At 60.7% G+C, this 24,284-nt stretch overlaps 3 protein-coding genes across 10 annotated transcripts; all 3 read left to right on the top strand.

Annotated features, from left to right (window-relative positions):
- Window positions 1-18: 18 nt before the first annotated feature.
- HGS (hepatocyte growth factor-regulated tyrosine kinase substrate) lies at window positions 19-10,375 on the top strand. 7 transcript variants are annotated; one of them, XM_075169249.1, is made up of 21 exons: window positions 19-120; window positions 566-650; window positions 1,050-1,125; window positions 1,636-1,728; window positions 3,673-3,796; window positions 4,797-4,849; window positions 5,382-5,450; window positions 5,657-5,781; window positions 6,014-6,092; window positions 6,180-6,278; window positions 6,661-6,756; window positions 7,129-7,167; window positions 7,253-7,396; window positions 7,550-7,760; window positions 7,957-8,129; window positions 8,287-8,427; window positions 8,501-8,678; window positions 8,758-8,891; window positions 9,232-9,348; window positions 9,550-9,645; window positions 9,725-10,375. In XM_075169249.1, exons 1-21 carry the CDS (start codon window positions 84-86, stop codon window positions 9,830-9,832), a joined length of 2,277 nt encoding a protein of 758 aa, XP_075025350.1. In that variant the 5' UTR covers window positions 19-83; the 3' UTR covers window positions 9,833-10,375. The 7 variants fall into 7 exon arrangements, with proteins under 7 accessions (XP_075025350.1, XP_075025349.1, XP_075025351.1 ...); XM_075169248.1 differs by having other exon boundaries at window positions 7,547-7,760; XM_075169250.1 differs by lacking the exon at window positions 6,180-6,278 and having other exon boundaries at window positions 7,547-7,760.
- Window positions 10,376-10,598: 223 nt separating this feature from the next.
- Window positions 10,599-14,691, top strand: MRPL12 (mitochondrial ribosomal protein L12). 2 transcript variants are annotated; one of them, XM_075169256.1, is made up of 4 exons: window positions 10,599-10,865; window positions 10,988-11,071; window positions 11,207-11,338; window positions 14,326-14,691. In XM_075169256.1, exons 1-4 carry the CDS (start codon window positions 10,614-10,616, stop codon window positions 14,440-14,442), a joined length of 585 nt encoding a protein of 194 aa, XP_075025357.1. In that variant the 5' UTR covers window positions 10,599-10,613; the 3' UTR covers window positions 14,443-14,691. The 2 variants fall into 2 exon arrangements, with proteins under 2 accessions (XP_075025357.1, XP_075025358.1); XM_075169257.1 differs by lacking the exon at window positions 10,988-11,071.
- Window positions 14,692-15,040: 349 nt separating this feature from the next.
- On the top strand, window positions 15,041-22,691 carry SLC25A10 (solute carrier family 25 member 10). The gene is made up of 11 exons (XM_075169235.1): window positions 15,041-15,141; window positions 18,004-18,123; window positions 18,297-18,411; window positions 18,494-18,542; window positions 18,967-19,008; window positions 19,300-19,343; window positions 19,806-19,876; window positions 19,981-20,073; window positions 20,332-20,409; window positions 20,513-20,569; window positions 21,416-22,691. Exons 1-11 carry the CDS (start codon window positions 15,052-15,054, stop codon window positions 21,515-21,517), a joined length of 861 nt encoding a protein of 286 aa, XP_075025336.1. The 5' UTR covers window positions 15,041-15,051; the 3' UTR covers window positions 21,518-22,691.
- Window positions 22,692-24,284: the final 1,593 nt, after the last annotated feature.

Raw genomic sequence — 24,284 nt, 5'->3', positions numbered from 1 at the left:
GCCCCGCCCCTGTCGGAAGCCGGAAGCGGAAGCGCCGGCGGGGGGGCAGGGCAGGCCAGGCCAGGCCGGCGGCGGGGGACACTATGGGGCGCGGCGGCGGCACCTTCGAGCGGCTCCTCGGTACCGGCCGCAGCCTCCCCTCGGCGCGGCGGGCGGGGCGGGAGCCGGGCCGCGCAGGGGGACGCGCCTCCCGGCCGGGCCGAGGTCCGCAGCGCTCGGCCTTGGGAGCCGGGGTGGGCCCGGGGCTGCGGGCCGCCGCCAGGCACAGCGCTGCCCGAGCGGGGGCCGAGGCTCGGTGCTAAGGCTTGGTGCCGCTCGGGCGGGCGGGTGGTGCCGGGCCCGCAGGAGCTGGTGCGGCGGGTCCGAGGGTACCGAGCGCCCTGGGGCATCTGAAGGGGAAGAGCTGCCGCGTTCCGGGAAAAATCAGGATTTGTATCCTCGAGTGCTTGGGTCTGTGGCATCGCCGGCATCCGGGGAGCCTTCCTGCAAACGCAGCGGTGGTCGCAGAGCAGAGCCGGGATAATCAGAACTGCCTAAAGCAGCCTAATAGGTTTATTCCTTGCAGATAAAGCTACGAGCCAGCTTCTGCTGGAAACGGACTGGGAATCCATCCTGCAGATCTGCGACATGATCCGCCAGGGAGACACCCAGTAAGTGCTCTTCGGCTTTTGGATGTGCCATAAGCGCAGCTCCCCTTGTCTTCGCAAGGTGAAGCGCGAGAGTCTCGGACCCGTCAGCCTGCGGTAGCACGCGTCTTGTTATCCCCCCTGAGCAAAGCCTTGGAAAGGCAGTACAGTACGCCGGGATGTGTTGAGGTACTTCCCTGACCTCAGGAGTTGCAGGTTACCTCTGGCCTGAAATCCTCAGAAAAACTCAAGCTTGAATGTGCTTATTCCTTCTCTTCCCAGTTTGCCTCGGGGGAATCGCGTAGACCGTGAGCTAACTGTAGCCTTGTGTTAGGGTGGGGGTTAGCAGATTATCAGCAGCAGGTGGAATCTCCCCTCGGATTCTTGATTACCTGAGGACCTGTACTCTCTTTCCTTACGCAGAGCAAAATACGCCGTCAGTGCTATCAAGAAGAAAGTCAATGACAAGAATCCCCACGTGGCACTCTACGCTCTGGAGGTAACGTCAGCCCAAACCGTGAGCACTGCAGGGGCCCGGCTCGCAGGCCGGGAACTTCCCGTCTTTTAGAAGCGTGCCTCTCGGCTGCGCAGTCTGCATAGCGTTCTCTGCCCTGCCCGCAGAGTGGCGGAGTCACGGCTTGGAGTTTGCCTTCTCCTGGCTCTAGCACAGAGGTTTCGTGACTGATCAGCAGACCATGGTTTTCGTTCTTTAATTCCGTCTCGGAGTTAGAAACAGACAGAGCTGGAACTCGAGACACTGTGCCTGGGGGTCTGTCTCTAAATAGCAGAGGTACAAAGGCCACCGTGCAGTTGAAGCGTAGCTAACTCTCCAGCATGGCGGTGTGGATTTCTCTGGCTTGACTGACACTGCCCTAATGCAACTCATCGCTTAAATAGTGCCTCCGTCTTAGTGTGCTGGCTGCAGTAACCTGTAACGTGTGCTGGGACTCACTGGGGGCCGCAGAGAAGGAAGAGAGCAGCAAGCTAATATTGTCCTTTGCCCTTGCAGGTCATGGAGTCGGTGGTTAAAAACTGTGGCCAAACAGTCCATGACGAGGTGGCCAATAAACAGACTATGGAGGAACTGAAGGAAATACTCAAGGTAAATATGTGTTATTCTACTATTGTTTTTGAATGAGCTTGTAAGAGAAGCAGCAGAAGGAGAAAACGTGTGCATCCTGTCTTTCATTGCTTTTGTGTAAGGAACAGAAAGGAAACTGTTTGGAAATGGCAGAAAAGACCAAACTGTATTGCATGATGTGAAGGGAGGAATGTAGGGAGCTAAGGAGTGCGTGCTAGGGAGAGAAGATGTCCTGAGAGCAAAGGTAATGTTTGGCTATTCCGTGAAGTGGGGTAGGAATATGCTGCAAAGGCCTAGACCATTTCATGGTAAATGCTCCTGGGTGCAACGCTTTGCTTGACTTGAGACAGCAAAAAATGGAGATGGTGGTCTGGCAGTTGCACCAAGGACCTGAGCAGTGGTGAATTCCCTCCTGTAGTACAGTACACACAGGAAGGTAAGCAGCAAGGTAAAAACTGGCAGAAGCGTCCTCTTTATTGTGCCCATTTCATTAGCCTGTGGAATTGTTTGAGGAGCTTTGCAGGATCTAGACCTGGCTGTTTTCACTGACAAGCTATCGCTTGCCAGTGTGATATACCATGATGCCTGCAGGAGCTCCGTGTGTCCTTGGACTGGAGACTTCCACAAGTGAAGTGGAAATGGGAACTTCTGTCTCCAGCTCCCAGCCCCAGAACAGCAATGCCCAGACAAGAGCTTGTTAGAGTAGCGCTGTTCCTTCCTTACAGCCTCCATCTTCTGCCAGAAATAGACGACCGGATGACCCAGATATTTGGTGAATGAGCTGTGCGAGTCCCATCATCTCGCACACCGTAGCCGGGCGTCTCTCTCCTGTCACCTTCCTGTTAGGGCTGACTCAGGCTCCAGGCAGGATCTTCTGCTGCAATAGGAGCACTGCCGCAATGTGACAGCCAGGTACAGTAGCACAGCCACTCCGAGCGCTGAGGAGATCAGATCAAGAGATTTTGTGGTTCTCTCCAGTCCTTGTCTGCCTCGGTAGTTTCATAACTGCTGCAGACCCATTCTCCTCCTACACTTGAAACTTTACTGCTTGTGAATGTCCAATGCTGATAAAATGGTCTTAGTTCAGATGAGGTTCAGGGCTGTGACATTTGTGGAATGCAGGATTTTGCCAAATCTAGGAGTTTGGAGCTCCAGGAATTGTCAGTAAGTCACGCTGTGTGGGCCAAGCTCTTGGCTGAAATAGGAGCTTTACAATGCTTCTCCACTTCCCGGGGGATTTCTGGAGCAGCCAGTCGTGTGAATGCGTGATGATTTGGTCAGCTGATGACAGGGCTGCTCTCGGAGGCTGGCTGGGATAGGAACAGGCTTGCCAAGTTTCCTCCGGCTCCTTGAACTGCGATACAACCATCCCTGCCTCCAAAGGGCAGGCTTCCCAGCTGTCCTTACTGTGTCACGTCCCGAGGTAGCTTTGGGTATTCTTGGGCAGGAGTCTCGGGGCTGGAGGTGCTGACAGCCTGACACCGACACCCTCCAGCTGTGAGCTTGTGGTGCTCTGTCAGCGCTTGGGTGAGGCGGACTGTGCTGTTCTCCCCGGCTGGGTAGCTGTAGGTCCTGCAATTTTCTGAGTGCGGGATGAGCAACTCTTGCGAGATGTTGGGCAGGCCAGTGCTTGTGCCTGCCCCGGGGAGCGACTGTGTGAGTCTCTATGGGTGTTTTCTCAAAGCATCATAACCACACCCCTTTTCAAGTTGGTCTGTGCTGCTCTGAAGGACATTTTCTTGTTTGTGCTGGAGGGGGGGAGTGGGGAAGCTGGAGGAGTGTGTAGTCCTTGCTGTGAATTGTTCTTATTGCAGCTTTCTGACAGGTCTTACCTTGCACAAGTACTCTAAAGTCTCTCTTTCCATGAATGGTATTTCTGCCTTCTCTTCTGGGGGATTCACACCATCCTTTAGGTTTCAAGGTCTTTTTCTCAGACTTTTTTTTTTCTCCTCCCTTTCTGCGCAGAGGCAAGTGGAGACAAGCGTCCGCAGTAAGATCCTGTACCTTATCCAGGCCTGGGCTCACGCCTTCCGCAATGAGCCTAAGTACAAGGTGGTGCAGGACACCTACCAGATAATGAAGGTTGAAGGTGAGGACTCTGTAGGCAAAGGTGGATGGAGAATTGGCCAAGCAGCTCTGCTCTGGAGGAGCATTGCAGGAGAAGGAATAGGTGTCAGGACCCTGCCTGGTGTTAGCAAAATCTGATTTGCAATACTGAGCTTTTTCTTGGTGCCCGATACCTGATGAACCTCTTGGAGTGACTGAATCCTGCTGCAGAGGGAGGACAGCCCCATTGTCCCAGGATTGGGGGCTGCCTTGCTCTGGGCCTCCAGCCCAGCTAGCAGCTAAAGGTTGGCAGTGAGACCTGAAAAGCAGGAGCTGCAAATGTTCTTCAGGAAACTGGCAGCAAATCAGCATGTCCTCTAGGAAGGGATTTACAGTGGGGCGGTTCCTTCCTCCCAGGCTTTCATTAGTACCTCCAGGATGGGTCCAGGCTCCTGCTTTCTGACAGAGTGTCAGTATGGCACTTTCCCTTGTCCTGGGGATGGGAGCGTTCCCTGTGAGGGAAGGGACACACTGCTGTCTCTGCCACTTTCTGTGCACCAGAACCTCCATGGGCAGTGGCAAAGCCTGGAGGTCTCGGTCCCCTGCCAAGCCAGTGTTGCCACACTCCTGCCATTCAAGGGGTGAGACTCAAAGCCCTGCCTGCCCACACAGTGGGCTTTTTTCCCCACCATGCTGAGTTCAAGGTCTTGAGAAATAAGCCTTATCCAAAGGGCCCTGATGTCCCTTACAGGTAAAACCTGTAATATCCCAATAGGGGATTGTCCTGTGCTTTCGAGAGCGTGGCTGAGAGCCCAGTACTTCGCAGACAGCAGCAAGTGCTGTGCGAGCATTGCCCTCTGGCCTCCTGCAGGAGGAAGATTGCTGTTAGTTGTGTCAGAGTAAGATAATGGTCAGGCTGGTCAAGGCAGGCATGCTGAGCTGGATCTGACGTGTGGCTGTGACCTACAGCACGAGGCTGTAGGCACCACAGCCTCCCTGTGCGGAGGAGTCCTTTCACAACGGGACTCTCACTTCTCCTGCAGGTCATGTGTTCCCGGAGTTCAAAGAGAGTGATGCCATGTTCGCTGCAGAAAGGGTGAGCTCTGCTGGGGAGGGAGTTGGCACTGCAGGACAGACCTTGCTCTCCTGTCTCCTTCTTACTAAACCTTCAGTTCTTGCATTCCTCCGTTTGATGTAGATTAGAGACCTTGCTGGGTGCATACCGCTCCCAGCTGTCACACGGGTAGTTCTGGGGTGGTGTACAGCAATTTAGCCTAAAACTACCAGAGGGAGGGGAGACTTGACCAGGACAGGGAGTTAGGCTCATCTTACCCTACTTGGTGGCCTTCCAGCAGCATGGCAGTCTGAATGTGGTAGCAGGGCATTGCTAAAGCGATTGCTGTGCAGACACGTTCCTAGAAAATCTTTTGCTGACTGGGAAAGCATCACAGTCTCTAGTTACATGAGAGCAGATAACTTGCGGAATTAATATTTCCTGTTGAGCTGCAAATGCTTCCAGTCTCCCCCATTCGTGGGAGCACCTTGGCTAGCCGTAGGAGCTCCTGAAAGGCTCAGTGGAGACACTCTCCTTGAGGCCCTCCTTACACAAGTTTCCTTAACCCTGACAGGCTCCAGACTGGGTCGATGCTGAGGAGTGTCACAGATGTCGAGTGCAGTTTGGTGTTGTGACACGGAAGGTGGGTGCCGCTCCTGCCCCGCTGGGTTCCCTGGTCCTGCACAGCCCCCCGGGATTTGCAAGACTCCCTGAGCCTGTGTGGAACTGTGTCGGGGCTGGACCGTGTTCCCTGGCTGCTGGCAGGGAAGTGCCAGGAGTGTCTGAGTGATGTTGTCTAATGGTGAAGGAGAGTCTTGCTACCGCACTGATGTCTCCCATCCTTTGCAGCATCATTGCAGGGCCTGTGGGCAGATCTTCTGTGGCAAATGCTCCTCCAAGTATTCCACCATCCCCAAGTTTGGGATTGAGAAGGAAGTGAGAGTCTGTGAGCCCTGTTACGAGCATCTCAACAAGTCAGTACCCTTTGTGGTGTGTTTCTTTGCCTGCTGGGACTGTGAGGGGAGAAGCTTGGCATGGAGCCACCTGTCTGCAGACCAGAGCAAGGGTTTCCCAAGCTGCACAGGCTGGGCTGGGTTCCCTTCCTTCCTGGGAACGGGGTTTACAGCTGTAATGTTGTGCAGAGCTGGGGCTCCAGTGCGAAGGAAGGAGCATTCAGTCTGCACTGTCACCTCTTTCTGACTACAGGAAAGCTGAGGGTAAAACTGCTGCCACCTCCGAATTGCCCCCCGAGTACCTGACCAGCCCTCTCTCTCAGCAGTCCCAGGTGAGTGGCTGCCCTGTAGGTGATCTAGTGATCCTGACCTGCATGTTGATCCCTTTACTGAGCACCTCCTCATCTTTCTGCTCGCAGCTGCCTCCAAAGCGTGATGAGACAGCTCTGCAAGAGGAGGAAGAGCTCCAACTAGCTATTGCCTTATCTCAGTCGGAGGCTGAGGAGAAGGAGAGAATGGTTTGTGCCTGCTTGGCATCTGGGAGTGGTTGTTGCCTTACAGCCCAGATGTCCTGGGCATCTCCTAGCTGTGCGGTAACAGATGTCTAGATCCATGTCCTGGTGTGAGCGAGTCACAGGGCCTGTGGAATGAGAGGGTGAAAGCAGAGCCAGGCACATGCAGTGTTGCAGTCCCAAATCTTGGAAGCAGGCTGTGCCTGAGCTGCAAGCCCTGGGGCATGCTGGCCTGCGGGAATTGTACAAAGCATGAGGCTGGGTCTGCTGGCCATGCCTGGCCATCGCTAGGAGCCTCACCCACCCAGTGTGCCCAGTCTGTTGCTTACTGGGTGATTTGGAGGAGTCTGGCCAGTCCCTGAGTTGACTGATTTTTCCTCTTTTGCAGAGGCAGAAAACAACCTACTCCATGTATCCGAAGGCTGAGCCCACACCCGTCACCTCATCAGCCCCCCCGGTCAGCACGCTCTATTCCCCACCCGTGGTACGTTCGTGGGAGCCCCTGAACATGAAGTGGCTGGACGCAGGCCACTTCCCTAGCCTGAGCCTGCCCTGCTTGGGTCAGATTTAATCCCTGTTCTGAAAGAAAAGATTTGCCCCGTTCAATCCCTTGCTCTTTCACGGCATTACTGTGTTTTCAGCAAGAAGGTGTGTACTCAGCTGGTATTTAGGTGCCTCCACTGCTTCCAGTAGCTGCAGCATGTGTCTGGCTGAAGGAGATGGCTGTCCCCTTTCAGTCTCGTGCTGGTGTTCAGCACTGGTGGTTGTGCATGGCCAGGTCTGAGCAGGACATCTGTGTGGGAGCTGTGGGTCTCTGGTTTCTCTGAACCGGATTTCCCTGTTTCTCTCTTTCCAGAATTCCTCTGCTCCCTTGGCTGAGGACATTGACCCGGAGGTAAGGATCCAGGCCTTACCTAGTCCACGGCACAGGCTCACTCCCAGGGGGGCTGCGATGCTCATCTTCCTTTTCTTTCTGGCAGCTGGCTCGGTACCTGAACCGCAACTACTGGGAGAAGAAACAAGAGGAAGTTCGCAAGAGCCCCACCCCATCAGCACCTCTGTCCCTCACAGAGCCAGCTGCTCAGCCTGGGGAAGCCCACCCCGCCCCGCTCAGTGTTGTTGAGGTAAGAGGGGGCCTGGACCTGTGTCTGGCAGCTTCTGAGGGCTGAGGAGTGCCCGACTCCTTTGTTCACCCCAGTCATGCAGCTTTGCAGGCTTGCTGCTGGCTCTTGGCACGGGAGAGTTGAGGCTGACTGGCTGCCCTGTCCTTCCAGCAGCAGTACCAGAATGGCGAGTCTGAGGAGAACCACGAGCAGTTCCTGAAGGCACTGCAGAATGCGGTCACCACGTTTGTCAACCGCATGAAGAGCAACCACATGCGGGGCCGCAGCATCACCAATGACTCTGCCGTATTGTCCCTCTTCCAGTCCATCAACAACATGCACCCCCAGCTGCTGGAGCTGCTCAACCAGCTGGACGAGCGCAGGCGTACGTGGAAGCTGCATGGCCAAGGGCGTGGGAGGGCGTCCTGGCGAGGAGCGGGGTGGCTGCCGGGGCTTCCCCAGCGCTGGGGTTCGACATTCCCATGGCACAGCCTCTCTGGAGAGAAGCCAGTGCAGTGTGCAGGGGTGGTCCGAGTGCTCTGCCCCGAGAAGGACCCTGAGGCTGTCTCTTCCCTCCCCAGTGTACTACGAAGGCCTGCAGGACAAACTGGCCCAGATCCGGGATGCACGTGGGGCTCTGAACGCGCTGCGGGAGGAGCATCGGGAGAAGCTGCGCCGTGCAGCGGAGGAGGCAGAGCGCCAGCGCCAAATCCAGCTGGCCCAGAAGCTAGAGATCATGAGGCAGAAGAAGCAGGTGAGGCAGGGCAGCATTTCCAGGGTATCTGGGGCCGCGTCAGCCACCAGGCCTGCCTGCACCTTGGGCCAGCCCAGGGCTGGCAGGGACGGCTGCCCTGGCAGGAGGGGATGCTGCAGTGTCCTGGCTTCTAGCCGTCACGGCCCTGTTCCCACAGGAGTACCTGGAGATGCAGCGTCAGTTGGCCATCCAGAGACTGCAGGAGCAGGAGAAGGAGAGGCAGATGCGCCTGGAACAGCAGAAGCAGACCATCCAGATGAGAGCCCAGATGCCAGCCTTCTCGCTGCCTTATGCTCAAGTATGGCTGCTGGGCTGGAGCCCCCCCGCCAGGTCCCAGGGAACCTGGCCTAAAGCTTTTCTTCCTTCAACAGCTCCAGGCCATGCCTGCGGCCAGTGGGGTGATCTACCAGCCCTCTGGGCCCACCAGCTTCCCTGGCACCTTCAGCCCAGCCAGCTCTGTGGAGGGCTCTCCCATGCACAGCGTATACATGAACCAGGCAGCACAAGGGGGCACAGGGCCATACACCGCAATGCCTGTCACAGGGACAGGTATGTCAGCGAGCTGATCCCATGCGGGTGGAGGCTGAGCGCAAGGTAGTTGCTTCAATCTCTGCCCTCTCCGCCCCAGATCCCAGCATGGTGAATGCCTACATGTACCAGCCGGGGGCAGGCAGCGGGCAGGCGGCTCAGCAGGGGCAGGCGGTGCCCACCACCACCCCGGCGTACTCGTCCTACCAGCCAACTCCAACGCAGAGCTACCAGGCAAGTGAGGGCAGCCTTCCCAGGCCATAGCAGAGCAGCTTGCAGCCAGCTGGGGCGAGGGCTGGGGCGTTCTGTGGGGCTGGTGCAATTCACCCCGTCTTAGTGACGGGATCTCTGAGCAGGAGGGAGAAGTGGCTGGTTGATCCCAGATCTCTGGATCTGCTGCTGCTTTTGCTGTGGGAGTGGGCTGGGGTCAGAGCCAGTTCTGGGCTCCCCGTGGCGTAGAGGGAAGAAGACACCCTGGTTCCAGTGGAGCAGGGAGAGCAGTGCTGGTCCTGGGTGTTGGTTTGAGATGAGCCGTTGCTGCCTGCACCACCTCTCACCAACCCCGCCTCCCCAGAGCGCAGCCTCGCAGTCACAGAGCATCCCGGCCATCTCTCAGGCCCCCCAGTCAGGCACCATGGGCTACATGGGCAGCCAGTCGGTCTCCATGGGGTACCAGCCCTACGGCATGCAGGTGAGCACTCCCCTCCCCACAGGCCCCTTGGGCATGGCTGGGGGACAAGGTCGGGTGGTCTCCAGCCCATGGAGCCTTCCTGGGCCTGCGCTGCCATGAGCAGGGAAGGGGGAGGCCTGGCGGAGGCTGTGGCCCTTCACCTCTGCCCTGCGGGCGCTGCGTGTCCCCCAGCCCTTCTGACAGCCGCCCCTCACTCTGCAGGGCCTCCTGTCCGCCCTGCCGGGCCAGGAAGCTGCGCTGAGCAGCCTGCCAGCCCAGCAGTCCTACCTGGCCGGGCAGCAGCCCCTCTACCAACAGGTGAGTGCTGCCGGCCCCGGGGGGGGGTTGGGGCTCTAGAGGGGTGCGTTTGCTAACGAAGCCGCTTCATCTCTTCCAGATGGCACCTGCGGGAGGGCCCCCCCAGCAGCAACAGCCCCAGCCGGCGCCTGCCCCCGCGCAGCAGCCCCAGGGCAGTGGAGAGGCCCAGCTCATCTCCTTTGACTGATCTCTGCCGCAGGGAGCGGGGGGATCCCGTCTGACACTACTCTTCATCCGGAATCACTTCTGTACTTCAACTACTCCTTCTGCCCTCTCAGCCCCCCGCAGCCGTCTCTGGCCGGGGGGACGTGGGATGTCTGGCTCCCAGCAGCGGCTCTGGGGACCCAGCAGCAGGAGAGCAGCCTTCTGCCCCGCTCCCCGGGGCTGCCTTCCTGCCGCGCCCTGCCCTTGCTCGCCGCCCCCGCGGCCCCTCGGGCCGGGCCGGAGCTGCCTGGGAACTCGGCCTGCGGGTCCCTCGGCCTGGCCGGGCGGGGTTGTGTCCGCAGCGCTCCCGGCCGGCCCCCGCCCCGCGCCCGTCGCCTCGGGCACCGCGCCGTCCGGCGCCAGCTTCGCCCTGAACCGCCCCTGCCGAGCCCCGTTCCCCGCCAGCGCCCTCCCGGGCCCGGGGCCCCTCGCCGGGCCGGGCCTGTCCCCGTCCCCGCGGCACAGCCGCTCCCTCCTCGCCGGGGTAGACCGAGCGCGAATGGTGATAATAAAGTGTTCGGAACGAGCTGCGGCCTGGTGTGCTGGGGGCGCGGGGGCAGCGGCCCGGGGCCTGCTCGGGCACCGCGCCCGCCCTGCCGGCGGCGGGGCCCATCGGGGCGAGCGAGTCCCGGCGGACCCGGCGGCTAGAGCGCCCGCCCCGCTATCGAGACGAGGCGCCGGGGCCTAGAGCGGCCGGCGCCGCGCGGGGGCCGCCGGGACCATCGAGTGCGGGGCAGAGCGCCGCCGTGTCCTCTGCGGCCGCCATGCTGCCCGCCGCCCGCGCGCTGCCGCCGCGCCTGCCCCGCCGCCCGCCGCCCGCCTGGCGCTGGGGCGCGGCCGGGCCGCCCGCCGGCCTGCGGGCGCTGGGCACGGGCCATGCGCGGCGCTCGGAGGCGCTGGCCGGGGCGCCGCTGGACACAGCCGCCAAGGAGTACTCGCCCAAGGTGCGGCAGCTGGTGCGGGACATCGCGGGGCTGACGCTGCTGGAGGTGGCCGACCTCAACGCGCTCCTCAAGGTGGGTGGCGAGGGACGGCCCGGCCCGGCCCGGCCCGGCCCGGCTCGGCCCGGCCCGGCTCATCCCGGCCCGGCCCGCGTGCGCCGCATCACCGGCCGCCGGTGCCGCTGCTCTTCCTGCAGGAGACGCTGAAGATCCCGGACGTGGGGGTGATGCCGGCGGCGGCGGCGGCTGCCTCCCTCCTGCCCTCTCAGGCGCCTCCGCAGGTACCGGCATCTCCGGGGGGTCGGGAGTTGGGCCCCGGGGGCTCCGTGTCGGCCTCGCGGGTCCCCACGCCTGGGGGGGCGGGGAGGAGGGCCCTTGGTCCTGGCCGGGTGTCTTCACCGAGCTTTGGCTTCCAGGAGGAGGAGGAGGTCCCGCTCAAGAAGGAGAAAATGCATTTCACCGTCCGGCTGACGGAGCTGAAGCCTGCTGACAAGGTGAAGCTGATCAAGGAGGTGAAGAACTTTGTGCCAGGAGTGAACCTCGTGCAGGTGAGGAGGGGGCTGCCCCAGGCTCCGGCCACCCTGCAGTGTCACCCCCAAGCCTGGACGGGTTCTGAAGCACATTGCAAGCGGTGGTCTCAGTTCTCTGGTCAAAAGAGAGCCTGGTTTTCCATGTGTAGGAGAACACTCTGCCTGTGTGCACGCCTCCGTGCAAAGATGCAGACGAGGTGTAGAGCAGGAGTCGGTTGCATCTGTTTGTCTGGCGTTTTTTAGAGAGGGCTATTCCCTTCCAGCTCTGCTGTGGGGCAAACACCTGAGCCCCTAGCAGAAGCGGTGGGATGAAGAAGGAGGCTCAGAGCAAAGACCTCAAAGTCTTCCGTGCCAGCTTCAGCTTCTCCAAAGCTAAGAGCTGCTGTGAGCTTTCCTGCAGAACTCGGGAGTAGCCAGGATTACTGGCTACAGCTGGATTTGGCTTGCCTTCTCCTAAAGTTTTTTGCTTTTTCAAGGCCAATGTATTTCTGAATTTAGATCAGTTTCTCTAATTCACCCATCTTGCAGTCCATGCTTCCAGTCCTTTTCAGAGCTCTTCTTTTTGTAGGTGATGCCTCCTCCTTTTTCCTCGGAGGAGACGGGCCTTTCACAGTTCTGTGCAGCATCTGAGCTTGTGCCCTTGAGCAGTGATGTAGGCTCAGAACAAAAAATGGGTGATACAACTGCTACTGCGGAAGCATTTAGCGTGCTTCAGTTCTCCACTGGGTGATGCTTTCGTATCTTGGGGATAATAGTAGCACTTTCTATTTATCCACTTGCAAGGAAGAAGTGTTGAGCATTGTAAAATCTGCTCTTATTTGTAGTCTGGGATATCAGAAGGATTTGCAGAAAATCTTCTGACCTGTTCATATTGATATATTGCAAAACAAACAATTCAATAACAGAGAAAGTCTGGTGGCAGAGACATGAGTTTAATTGGCCTACTGGAGTAATTAACTGATTATCAGCTTGGTTAGTCTGGCATTTGTTTATCCATTATCAGTCCCAAGCAAACATTAAAATACCAAAACCCTGTAACGGACATGATCAGCGGATAATTAAAAGCTGTCTGGAGAATTAATGCTAAATCAACGTGACTTAGCATGTGGAACCTGTCAGACAAGCCAGTTACAGTTTCGATGCAGGTACAAGGTTGGTAGATGCGGGTTATTGTGGGTAAACTCTGTCAAGTGTGCCTTACCCAACCTGGTATTTTGGTTAACACACAGACACACACACAGGCACACACACACACACACAGACACACACAGACACACACAGACCCTCCCCCCGCAAGCTGCTACTGACAGTTGGTTCTGTCTACAGAGGTTGTATTCAAAGTGTAGCTGATAAATTTTTATCGTAAATTTTATTGCCATCCAATTGAGGTGTTTTTAATGAGATTTGTAGGGAGTCTATTCTTGTCTTACATGTGTTAACAGGCGTGTAAGGCTGTTAATGATTTGGAAGAAAGCATTGCTAGTAAAATCTTTGAACATTGTGTGCTGATGTGACTCGAACAGGTCAGCCCTACAGAGGCGACTGTGATAAGACAGGCATGTCATCAGTGCAAGCCGGACTCGAGTCCGTTTGCACCTCTGAAAGCTTGTTCAGAGCTGGCCCAACAGACGCTTACCTCGTGTCTTCACCAGCCCTGGGCTGGCCTCCTCGTATGCTCCGGCTGGGATTGGGAACGTGTTGCCTCTCTGCCCTGTGGCTGTTGCTGTGCAGGTCCAGCTTGGCTCGGGCCCTGCTCTTCCTCCTGCTGGGAGCTCTGAACAGCTGCTTCCATTGACCGAGGCTGCTTTAGAACAGAAGTTAAGCATTAGTGAGCAAGGATCTTAAATGAATAACCTTAATTGTGTTGCCTGTCCTCATCACAGCAAGCCAGAACAGGCTCCTTTCCGGATACTGTCCTGGGCTCTGGTGAGTGAAGGCATGCCTGCCCTGCCGAGCTTTGACCGCACAGCTATACCTTCTCACCCTGGCAAAAAAAGCATTTTCTGCCACCACAGATACATCATCACTGCACCCAACATGAATTAAAACAACAAAACTGTCTTTCTGTCGGTGATGGTCAATCTGTTGGGTGCTAAATACCTGCAGTGCCACACAGCAGAGAGCTGGCAGCCGCTCTTCACTGTAGGAACCTCTCCGGGCTTTGTTTTTAAGGAGCCAAATAGCTTTGTTGCTGCTGCTTGGTGTAAGAGCAAGAGCAACTGACTGCAGCAGGGGCTTATCCTCCTGGGCTGCCTTCCCTTTCCGTACAGCAGTGCTGCAGGAAGTCCCTTTAAATCGGTTCAACAGCTTTTCAGCTTGCCTTATATATTGCGGTACTGCATAGTACCAATAGTTTTGTATAAAAAGTCCTGAAACTATCAAGATTGTCTTGTCAAACATAGTCTGTACTGGAACTCTTTTTTACCCAGTACAGTGGATTCCTGCACAGGGAACATCTCCATGCTGAACAAGCCCCGTTCCCTCAGCTTCTGTTCACAGGGCAAGTGCTCCAGCCCCTTTGGTGATCATCTTGGTGGCCCTCTGCTGAACTCACTCCAATTTACCATGTACAAACCCTGAGATGGCCTCTCCTCCCTGCTGGCAGAAATATGTGAACGAAAACATTCGCGCTGAAAAAAAGTCGACCCAGCGCAGGCCGGTGGCTGCCTTGGCAGGTTATTGCATGGTGGCTCTGCGTGCGTCCAGGCACCTTCTCGGAGCGTGGCTGCACCTCTGGGAGCACCGTGCACGTGGTGGGAGGACTTTACGGGCCAATAGTTGCTGAAAAAGGTCTTCCAGGGCTGTAGTGGATGTGCTGTCACTTGCAATCAGGTTTAGATGTCTTCTGGCAGGATGTGCTGTAGTTCGAGTAAAACTCTTGGGTTTTAGATCAGTCGGTGAGTTTCCCTGGTCTGCTTATGCAGAGGTCAGGCTCATGGCTCTAAATCTGTTAATCCGGTTAGTGAAAGCCAGTTTACAAGTCTCGTACTTTGTCCCTCCTGCAGGCAAAGAAGCTGGTGGAGTCCCTTCCGCAGGAGATCAAGGCTAACGCCTCCAAGGAGGAAGCAGAGAAGATCAAAGCGGCGTTGGAGGCAGCAGGAGGGACTGTGGTTCTGGAGTAGGCCCCGTCTGACCACGGAGGGACTGGTGCGACGGCAGCCTTCCCCGCTGCCGCCTGCCTGGGCACCGGCCGCTGCTGAGCCCGGGTCCGGATGTTTCCCAGTGCGAGACGTCCCCTAGTCGTGCGGTGGGAATGCTCTCTCAAAGCGATCTGGCGCGAGAATGCTGTACGGTTTGGCGGGTGCTGCTGTCTAGTTCCGGCATCGCAATGAACTCTACCATCATAAATGTCGAAAAAAAGACCTGTAAAACGGTTAATCTCTCAAAAATCAGCCCCGCCTGATTGTCCCTTGGGCTCCACATGTGTACCCCGGTACCCACCACACCAGGCAGCAGCCCACTCCTCAAGCTGATTTTTGGTGCCGGCACCTCTGCAGCTGCTGCACAGGATGTTTTGAGCTCCCTGTTAATTATTCACCATTAATTATTAACGGAGAGAAGCGCCTTTCTCGGTCTGTGGAGCCGGCCGGGGGGTGGGAACCATGCCCCGGGCTCGTTGCGGCGGCGCCGGTCCCGCCGACCCCAGTCTCGGTACCATGGGAGGGGGGCGTGGCTTATTGGAGGGGGCGTGTCGTTGGGCCGGGGGCGTGTCTTAGCGCAGAGCGGCGCCGATGGCGGAGCGGCGCGTGTCGCGCTGGTACTTCGGCGGCCTCGCGTCGTGCGGCGCCGCCTGCTGCACCCACCCGCTCGACCTGCTCAAGGTGGGGGGGGGCGAGAGGCGGGAACGGCCGTGAGGGGCCGGCTCTGAGGGACCGGGGGACGGCTATGAGGGGCTGGGGGCTGGTTCTGAGGGGCTGGGGAGAGGCTGCGGGGAGGGGGGACGGGTCTGGGGAGCGACCCTGAGGGGCCGGGAGCGATTGCGGGAGGCCGGGAAACGGCTGTGGGCCGGGTTTTGAGGAGCCGGAGAACGGCTGCGGAGGAGCCGGCTCTGGAGGGCCGGGAAACGGCTGCAGGAGTGGCTTTGAGAGGCCGGGGAATGGCTCTGGGGGACCGGGGAGCGGCTCTGAGGGGCCGGGGGAGCCCGGGAAGAGGCTGTGAGGGGCCGGGGAACGGTTGTGAAGAGGCGGCTCGGAGGTGCCGGAGAGCGGCAGCAAGGGACCGGATCTGAGGGGCCGGGGAACGGCTGCCGGGGTGCCGGTTCTGAGGAGCTGGTTCGCAGTTGTGAGGGGACCGAGCAGTCGGGGACGCGGCCCTGGGCTCGGGGAGGAGACAGGCGGCTGTGGGGCCCGGGCGCACGGCGGTGAGGGGACAGGGGCGGGCGGGGGGCAGCTGTGGGGCCCGGGGGCATGGCGGTAAGGGGACAGGGGTGCGGGGGGCACAGGGACAGGGCCGAGGGGATGTGGGCCTGGCCCAGGGGCAGGTGCAGGCTTGTGAGGGGACAGGGGTGGGCCTGAGGGGACACGGATAGGGGCTGAGGGCTCTGGGGGCTGGGGGGTGCAGGGACCGTGGAGGATGCCCTGGCCAACCCTGCCCTGACGCACAGCGGTGGCTCTGGGGCCCGCGGCATTGGATGCAGGCCCACTGGGCTCCCTGTCCTCAGGCCAAGATGTCACCTAGGCGCCATGGATGGCCTGGCATTCCCGCTCCCGCACAAAGAGCGCCGCGCGCAGCCCTGCACTGCCAGCACCCACGGACGGGGTGAATGCCAGCACTGCCTGGAGCCTTGTGCGCCGGCCAAGCAGTGACAAGCCTGGCAGCTGGGCAGGCTGTGGAGGGGGAGCGGGAGAGCGAGCCCAGGCCAGGCCCTGCTGTGCCCAGGGCCATGCCCATAGACAAGACTCGGGACAGGCAGCCCCTTCCCACCCCACCGCATGGAGAGAGGGGAAGATGCGCCGGGTGCAGGCCCAGGAGAGGAGCCAGTGCTGGCAGGGGGATGCTGCTTCCCTGGTGCTCGGCCTGTTGCCATGCGCAGCTGGCCCCGTCTGCCCAGCGGAGGTGGCTGGCAGCCCGTGGGAGCTTGTGTAGGATGCCCTGGCAAGGAGCTAAGAAGGGGAATTAGTCTGGCACATGCCTCTAGGTCTGTGTCTGTCTCTGAGCCAGCGTGACGGGTGTGACTTTTGGGCTGTGTCCCCACGCACTATCACCGTGGATGCGTAGCTCTTGTGTGCCCCATGGCTGTGAGCAGCCCAGGCCAGCCAGCTGTTTTTGCCAGAGGGTTTACACCGGAGTATTGAACGCAGACCTGCCTTTGGCCCAGAGCCCCCCCGCAGCGGGGGCTGGTGCCAGGCATGGGGAAGCACGAGGGGCCTCAGGGCCTGCAGGGCAGGGGACCAAGGGCACTTTGCTGCACCTCTGGACCTTGGCCCTGGCAGGAGGCCCCAGCCAGCCTGTCCGGAAGGGGCTCGCGCCCCTTCCGGAACCCCTGAGCCGGCACTGCACAGCTACTGGCTGCCCACGGGGCTGCCTGCCCTGCGGCAGTGACCGCAGTGCTGGCCAGCTCCTCCCCTGCCTGCCTGTCCTTCCTGCGGCCCTGGGACAGGCAGGCAGCGGAGCGCTTCCAGGCGTGACTCTGACGTACCTGCCTGCCTGCCCAGTCCCTCTGCCCCGGGCTGTCCAGCAGCCACTCGCCCAGCTCCCTGGCACACTACGAGCTGTGGTCCCTGACGTTCAAAATCCGCCTGCCAGGGTCGAAGGCGGGTCTCTTCCCTACACACCCACTGCTGCCCCATACGGGAGACAGGCTGTTCCCAGCGTCCTGCTGCGTGTCCCACGCCCTGGCCGTGCTGGGGCTTCTGTAACGGGAGCCAGGCCTGGTCCCCCGCCAGCGGCCATTTGCTCTCTTTAATTTTATCTCCTGGGGCCTTTGACCCACACATGATCTTCGCAGCGTGGGGCTGGGCGGGTGCACTCAGAACGTGCTCCGGCACCAGCCAACACAGCTCCTCTGTCGCAGCCAGCCCCTGCGCAGTCCCACTGCCGCTTCCTCTGGTGATGGTGGGAAGCGTTGGGCTGCTGCGGGTGGGGAGGGGAGCGCCCAGACGCCCGGGCTGTGCCTGGCTGCAGCAGGGAGCAGTTCGGAGCTGGTGAGCAGGGCTGCAGGGTTGTCTTCCTGCCTCTGCGATTCCTATGGCTGGGGAGGAGGGGAAGTGACTTCTGGAGGCCTGCCACCTCACGTGGCAAGGGTGTAGGGCAGCAGGAGGTCATGAATTCACCGGCCCTGTCCTGGTCCTTCCGAGCAAACCCACACTGGTTGCTCGCTCGCTCACGTGCTTCTGGATCCTCCCTGCCCCAATGCGGCCCAGGGCCTTTTTTGGAGGAGCAGGTGCTACCACTTCATCTTGGGGCATGCTGTTGAGGCCACCAAGCTGGGCAGGCGCCTCGGCACTCCCTCTTCTGCCAGCCTCCACCGCTCTGATGCTGGGCCAGGCCAGTTTCCAAGTACTGCTTAGGTGGGGGGAGCCTGGAGCTATTGCTGTTTGCGCAGAAGCTCCTGCACAAGTGCTAATGAGTTACCCCGACAAGCACTCGGAGCGGCCATCCCTGCTCTGCTGCCCTACGCTCTCCCATTTCTGCCCAGCCCCAGCACTGGGCTGGTGCACTGACGCTGCCAGACTCTGCCCCAGGTCCACCTGCAGACGCAGCAGGAGGTGAAGATGCGGATGATGGGGATGGCGATGCGTGTGATCCGCACCGACGGCTTCCTGGCTCTCTACAATGGGCTCAGTGCCTCGCTGTGCCGGCAGGTGAGCGCCGCCTGTGCCCCAATGGCCTCTGGTCCCCTGAGGCCAGCATGGAGCTCCTGCTGCGTGGCGCTGCCCTCCCTGTCTGGCTGGAGCTGACGGGCTGCCCTGGGCCATGGGGGCCAAGGAGGCAGGCACCCAGCAGGGCACAGCGGCTCATTCTCCCTCTCCTCCAGATGACATATTCCTTGACTCGCTTTGCCATCTATGAGACTGCGAGGGACCGCTTGGGCCAGGGCAGCCAGGGGCCTCCTCCCTTCTACCAGAAAGTGCTGCTGGGTGCGGTGGGAGGTGAGCAAGGGAGGGGGTCCCTCAGCCCTGGGCTCCCTCAGGCTGGAGGAGCTCCCTGACCCCAGCTCTTCTTTGGCTGCAGGTTTCACTGGCGGGTTCGTGGGGACCCCGGCAGACATGGTGAACGTCAGGTCAGTTCTGCCCATGTCCCGGTGCTGCTGGTGAGGGAGGCTTGTGGCTGGCGTGCGGCGGTTGGGATGGTAGGGCACTCCCCGTGTTCCTGACTTCTCTCCTGACCAGGCTGCCCCGTGGTTAGTAGCCCAGTCCCGGCAGGGAACTTTGTACTCCAGCGGGGAGCTCTGTGTCTGGAAGGCCCAGAGTTGTTCTGCCATTCAGTGTGACAGCCCCTGGCCCCAGCCCCCTGCGCAACCCTCCAGGGGAGTGTGGGGCTGGAGGCAGCTTTCTTGTCCCTTTGCAAACAGGTGACGCAGTCCGTCTGCTGGGCCTCTGCCCGCTGCCCTGAGCAGGGGCAGGCTTGCCCAGGGCCCCCGGTGCTGGGGGGGGGGATAGCGGGGCATTGGCCCCTGCCTCATCCCATGGTGCTCTGCCTTACAGGATGCAGAATGACGTGAAGCAGCCGCCCTCGCTGCGGCGCAAGTGAGTGGGGGTCCAGGGCTCCCGGGGGCCCGGGGCAGCGGGGCGGGGGGTCGGGTGGGGCCAGGGCTCCCGGGGGGCCGGAGCAGCGGGGCGGGCGGCAGGGGCTCCTGGGTCCAGGGGTCCGTGTGGCCGCGGGGGGGCAGCACCGCACCGGCGGCGCGGTACCGTGCCCGGGGGCGGCGGGGCCGTGGCCCCGGCCCCGGAAGCTGGAGCTGCCCCCTTGGGGCGGTGGTGCTGGCGGGGTGCTGGGGAGCCTCAGACCCTGACACCTTCCCCTCTCGCTCCTTCCAGCTATTCCCATGCCCTGGATGGCATGTACCGCGTCCTCCAGGAAGGTGAGGCTGTGCCAGGCGGGGTAGGGTGAGCCCGCCTGGGGTGTCCTTGCTGACACTGGGAAACCGTGGCAGGAGTGGCCCAGGGAGCTCCGTCTGGGAGCTCAGCCGGGGCAGGGAGAAGGAACAGAGGGTAGCCATGGGGCCAGAGGAGCCGAGGATAGGGCAGGGCCCGGCACCTCTACAGCATCTGGCTGGGGCACAGGCCAGGCACTCCAGTGCCAGGAGCCACTATGAAAAAGCACAAGAGGGTGGAGCAGGTGGGAAGGGGAATGAACGGCAGCAGGGACAAGTAGGGCTATTCTGAAGGATTCTCCTTTCCTGCAGCGTATTTGCTGTTGTGTGTTTTAAGCACTGTTGTATGAGGAGTCTGAGACACAGGCCGGGCAGGGAAGGAGGTTCCCGGTGGAAGGGAGTGTGGGTAATGTCCCAGGACTGTGCTGATCCCAATCTGTCTGTCCACAGAGGGCTTGAAGAAACTCTTCTCGGGAGCTACGATGGCATCCAGCCGAGGGGCCCTAGTCACCGTTGGGCAGGTAGGACAGCTCTGCTGGGCAGCAGGTGCCTGGGATAGGGACAGGCGTAGTCCCTGGCACGGCGAGGATGGGGGACGTGTCACTAATACGCCGTGTCTCCACAGCTCTCTTGTTATGACCAGGCCAAGCAGCTGGTTCTCACGACTGGGTTGCTGTCAGACAACATCTTCACTCACTTCCTGGCCAGCTTCATCGCTGTGAGCAGGGCTGGGTGCGGGGAGGCGGGGCTGGGACTGGGTTTGCCTGCAGCTGGACTCAGGACCCCAGGCTGGGGCGGCCAGAGCTGCCTCTCAGGACTCTGATGAAGCAGGGCCGGGCACAAAGACTCCTATGGGGCTCCCAGCGTGGAATTGGGCGCAGGCTGGGCTCTGGGTCTCACCAGTGACTGTGGCAGTTGCTGGTACCTGGGTCTCCTCCATGAGCTGGTGCTGCTGACCCCTGCTGACTCTCCACAGGGCGGATGTGCCACATTCCTGTGCCAGCCCCTGGACGTGCTCAAGACCCGCCTCATGAACTCCCAGGGCGAGTACCGGGTGAGTAGCCCATCCTGTCCACCTCGCTGCTGCTGGTCCTGTCCCCTTTGCACACTGGTCTCCGCCTCCCAGCACCTCCTCATCTCTCTCCCTCTTGCTCCAGGGTGTTACCCACTGTGCCATGGAAACTGCCAAGCTCGGCCCCCTCGCCTTCTACAAGGTACCTAGCTGGGGATGCATGGGATGGGCTGGTAGGGTGGAGTGTGGGGAGACTGGGCCGGGCTGGGAGCAGAGGTTAAGGTCCAGAACAGTTCTGGGGCAGGAGCCTTCCAGGCTCTGCTGCCGGCAGCCTGACTGCTTCCTGCGTCAGGCCTCCATCTGCCAGTCCCTGGCTTGGCCCTGGAGTATTGCAAGCCTTAGCCTCTTCTGGGCTTGCAGCCTGGGTCCGGGCACCGCAGCAGCTGCCTTGTTGCACCCGTTGGGTTCCCAAGCGGGAATGCAGGTACAGGCAGTGGTGCTCCAGCACTCATCGGATGTTACTGACCAGCAGACACTGGTCATGCCCGGGCTTGGTGCAGTCACCCGTATGTTCAGTCTAACTCCTGGGAGGGCCCCTGAAAAGGGGTTTCAAACCCGAGGTTTCTTCCAGATGCTGCCAGTCAGGCATTTTCCCTGTTACAGCCTGTCTGCTCATCTTCCCCAGGCAGCGTCCAACCCCCTTCTGAACCGGGGGCTGTGGGATCTGACCCGGGCTTCTACTGAGATTCTGCCTACATAGCGGTGATGCCGGCACTGATGTGTTTGGGGGCAGAGGGGTTGATGCATGATGCTGAGATCTGTGTGCACAGCGATGGCTGCAGTGCCTCCCTCACCGCTGTGGCAGTCTCTGCCTGCCACCAAGGCCCTAGCTCCTTGGAGCTCGTGCTGCATGCCCGGTCAGCCGCTCCCCCGTGCTTGCAAGCTCATGCCGCTCCCTGTGGGTTGGGCTGCTGGGCACCCTTGGCCCTGATGGGGAAGCCCGGGGCCAGGCACACACTGACTCTCCCCATTCTCTGTCCCCTTCTAGGGCTTCATTCCTGCTGCCATCCGGCTCATTCCTCACACCATCCTCACCTTTGTCTTCCTGGAACAGCTGCGCAAATATTTTGGGATTAAAGTGATCACCTGAGTAGGAGGGACAGAATCCTGCCTTGCCCCACGGGGGTGAGCGTGTGGGTCACCGCTGAGATCCCAGAACCCCTCTCTGCTGTCTGGGGCCAGCGCCACTCCCCCCTTCCCCTCGTCCCCACTCCCGTGCCTTGCCAGTGCCTATGGCCAGCCAGTCCCAGACTCCCTTTTCCTCTCTCACCCCTGTTCTCAGCACCTCTGTTACCTCTGGGATATTCTTGGGCCTCTTGTCCCCTCTGCACTGTTCGTTTGGGGTTTTTTTTTTTTGCTGTCTTCCTACTGGCCACGAGTTTGCCCTTACCTCCCTCAGCCCTGTCTCTTATGGGCCTCCAGAGCAGGACTGCGCTGTCCTGGGGAGGACGGGGGATCTGGCCTTCTGACTCCGTGCCTGGTCACAGAGCCTACTGGGGCCGCTGGGGCCAGTGACCACACTGCGGCGGGGCCTGTGCTGGGGGCAGCAGGGTGCGGGACTGGTGTGCTCCCAGCCTCTCCTGCCCGCAGCAAGGGGAGATGCAGGTTTAGCACAGCAAGGCCCTGTCCTCCCTTAGTGCCTCTGGCCCCACATGCTCCTCCACTGACCCCAGGGCAGCCTGGCATCCCTCCTCTGCTTCCTGGCCTCCCCAAACACCCCCTGCTTCTGCTTGGCCAAAACTCACCGGCGCCCCATGGCTGCTGGGCTCTTCAGGGATTGTGCCTCATACCAATGATGACAGAGAACAGACCCCGTGGGCAAGGGCCAGCCACTTGGCCGCCCTGCCCTGCTGGCCAGGCACAGGCTGGAGCCCTTCTCGCCTGGCCTGCCCTCACCTGGGGCCAGGCCGGTAGCTGCACCGCTGTCCCCCGGCTCTAGCTGGGGCGAGGCAGTGCGTGCTTGAGGACCTGGTGCTTCCTCCGCTGCACTGTGCTCACCCTCCACCAGACCTGGCCTCGGGTGGGGGCGTCCGTCCAGCATCACTCTGCGGCCTCACCCGCCCCTTGCACTGAGGCCAGGGCAGACCCCAGCCCCAAGCACGCCAAGACTGCCTCAAGGCCCCCCCTCACCCTGCACCGCCCTGCGCGTGGGGGCTGCAGGCACCAGCCCCTCTGCCCTGTGCACCCCTGTGCGTGGTGTCCCCGAGGGATCAAAGAACTGGAATATCTGTGGTCTTAATATATAATAAACAGTGGAACAAGCACAGGGCCTGGTGTCCTGCTTGTGGCGGGGAGCGGGGAGGGCATGCTGTGCCCCCTCCCACTGTGTGAGGACTTGGGCTTGGAGCTGAGGTCCCCAGGAGCAGAGGGAGGAGAGCAAGGCTGGTCCCCCTTGGCACCGTGCGGAGCACGGGGGTCTTCACCCAGTTCTGTGAACTTCCCTGGCCCGGCCCTGAGGGCGCACGTGCCCAGCGCCTCCCAGCCCCATGCGGTGGGGAGTTGCGGGTCTGGCTCCCCTGGGCCAGCCCTGCTCCGAGCTGTGCCCTGTCTCAGCTGAGCAGGCAGAGCTGTGCCAAGGGCGCCTACCCACCTCTTCCTCTTTGCGGGAGCTGCCTCCTAGATGTAATGCTAATTGGGCTCCAGCAGGCGGAACAGAGCCAGCCTGGGACAGCAGAGAAGTGAAAACTTGTCACCTTAACGAAGTCTAATGATGCTGGCTGGCATTGCTGCTTTGTTCCTGTGCCTGGCTCTGTGTGAGAGCCATGGGCAGGTGAGCATGGGGCAAGCTGAGCCCTCTTTCCTCGTGAGGGGCTGGGGGCTGCCTGGCTCGTGCCCTGGGCCACCCCGGCACCGCTTCCAGGGCTGGCGGGTGCTGTTCTGTGCCAACGTGGAGCAGGAGAGTGATGGAGCTGCAGGGCTCTGCCCCAGCCAGCCATGACCCTCCAGTGGCATGGAGCCCTGCCTGGCCCTGTGCTATCTGGTGGCAGGGATGTTCCAGCCGGGCCCGCTGGCTGCACCAGCCAGCGCTGCACCAGCCCTGCGCACCTGGCACTCGCATACCCTCTTCCTACGTCCCTTACGGCAGCTGAGCTGCGCTGTAGCCACGCCGGCAGGACAGCATGTGCCAGACACAGCCTGGAGCATGAAGCGTCCGGCAGCTGCTTCTTATCTCTGAGCATCGGAAAACGAGAGGCCTCGGGACTGTCAACAGCCTGTTGCCAGCAGTGTTTGCATTCGTGGTGGCTGACTGGCCCCTCCTGGTCTCATCCTGCCCTCTGCCCAGGCCTCCGCCTGCCCCCGGGCAGTGTGCCGAGCCCCAGACCCTGCTGCCTGGAGAGGCTCCTGCAGGTTACCCCTCTGCTCACACCGGGCAGGGCCAGTCCTCCCCCTCCACAGCCTCCTCCTGACCCGGAAGGGTGCAAGGGCTGTATCCAGGGGGGCAGCCGTGAGTACGACCCCCCCCCGGTGCTGGCGAGGCACCCGCAAGCCCCAGTGTGTGCCCAGGCGGCTGGGCCGCTCTGTCCACACCTGCAGGGGCTTCCAGCAAGCAGGTGGCTGAGCAGAGTGGGACCCCGGCTGGGGGCACTGGCTGGGGGGCTCCGTGTAGCCCCAGACTGCAGCTGGCCCCGGGGGCTGGGCTGGTGGGCTCCAGGTGGGAGGATGCTCAGTGTCCCCAAGCTGCCACAGCCTGCATGCCACCATGGCTGTCAGTCCAAGGTAAATATGTTTGTGCCCAACGGCCAGGGCCAGGCTGCTGGCATCCCCGTGGCTGGGGGATTTGCCCAGGCCACGCTCCAGCTCCAGACCTGTGGGCTTGGGGGTGCCCAGGGTGTTTGCTGCTGTGCTGGGATGTGTTT

Source organism: Calonectris borealis, chromosome 20, assembly GCF_964195595.1.
Source record: "Calonectris borealis chromosome 20, bCalBor7.hap1.2, whole genome shotgun sequence".
NCBI lineage: Eukaryota > Metazoa > Chordata > Aves > Procellariiformes > Procellariidae > Calonectris > Calonectris borealis.
The sequence above is the reverse complement of the archived record's forward strand: the minus strand, read 5'-3'. Positions and strand labels throughout refer to the sequence as shown.

Bases quoted from the DNA above. Each gene is read 5' to 3' on its own strand.
- HGS (XM_075169247.1), top strand. From the start codon at position 84: ATGGGGCGCGGCGGCGGCACCTTCGAGCGGCTCCTCG. The intron at 121-565 runs GTACCGGCCGCA...TATTCCTTGCAG, and splicing joins CACCTTCGAGCGGCTCCTCG to ATAAAGCTACGAGCCAGCTT. The intron at 1,729-3,672 runs GTAAATATGTGT...CTTTCTGCGCAG, and splicing joins AACTGAAGGAAATACTCAAG to AGGCAAGTGGAGACAAGCGT.
- SLC25A10 (XM_075169235.1), top strand. From the start codon at position 15,052: ATGGCGGAGCGGCGCGTGTCGCGCTGGTACTTCGGCGGCCTCGCGTCG. The intron at 15,142-18,003 runs GTGGGGGGGGGC...ACTCTGCCCCAG, and splicing joins ACCCGCTCGACCTGCTCAAG to GTCCACCTGCAGACGCAGCA. The intron at 18,124-18,296 runs GTGAGCGCCGCC...CCTCTCCTCCAG, and splicing joins GTGCCTCGCTGTGCCGGCAG to ATGACATATTCCTTGACTCG.
- MRPL12 (XM_075169256.1), top strand. From the start codon at position 10,614: ATGCTGCCCGCCGCCCGCGCGCTGCCGCCGCGCCTGCCCCGCCGCCCG. The intron at 10,866-10,987 runs GTGGGTGGCGAG...CTCTTCCTGCAG, and splicing joins ACCTCAACGCGCTCCTCAAG to GAGACGCTGAAGATCCCGGA. The intron at 11,339-14,325 runs GTGAGGAGGGGG...TCCCTCCTGCAG, and splicing joins CAGGAGTGAACCTCGTGCAG to GCAAAGAAGCTGGTGGAGTC.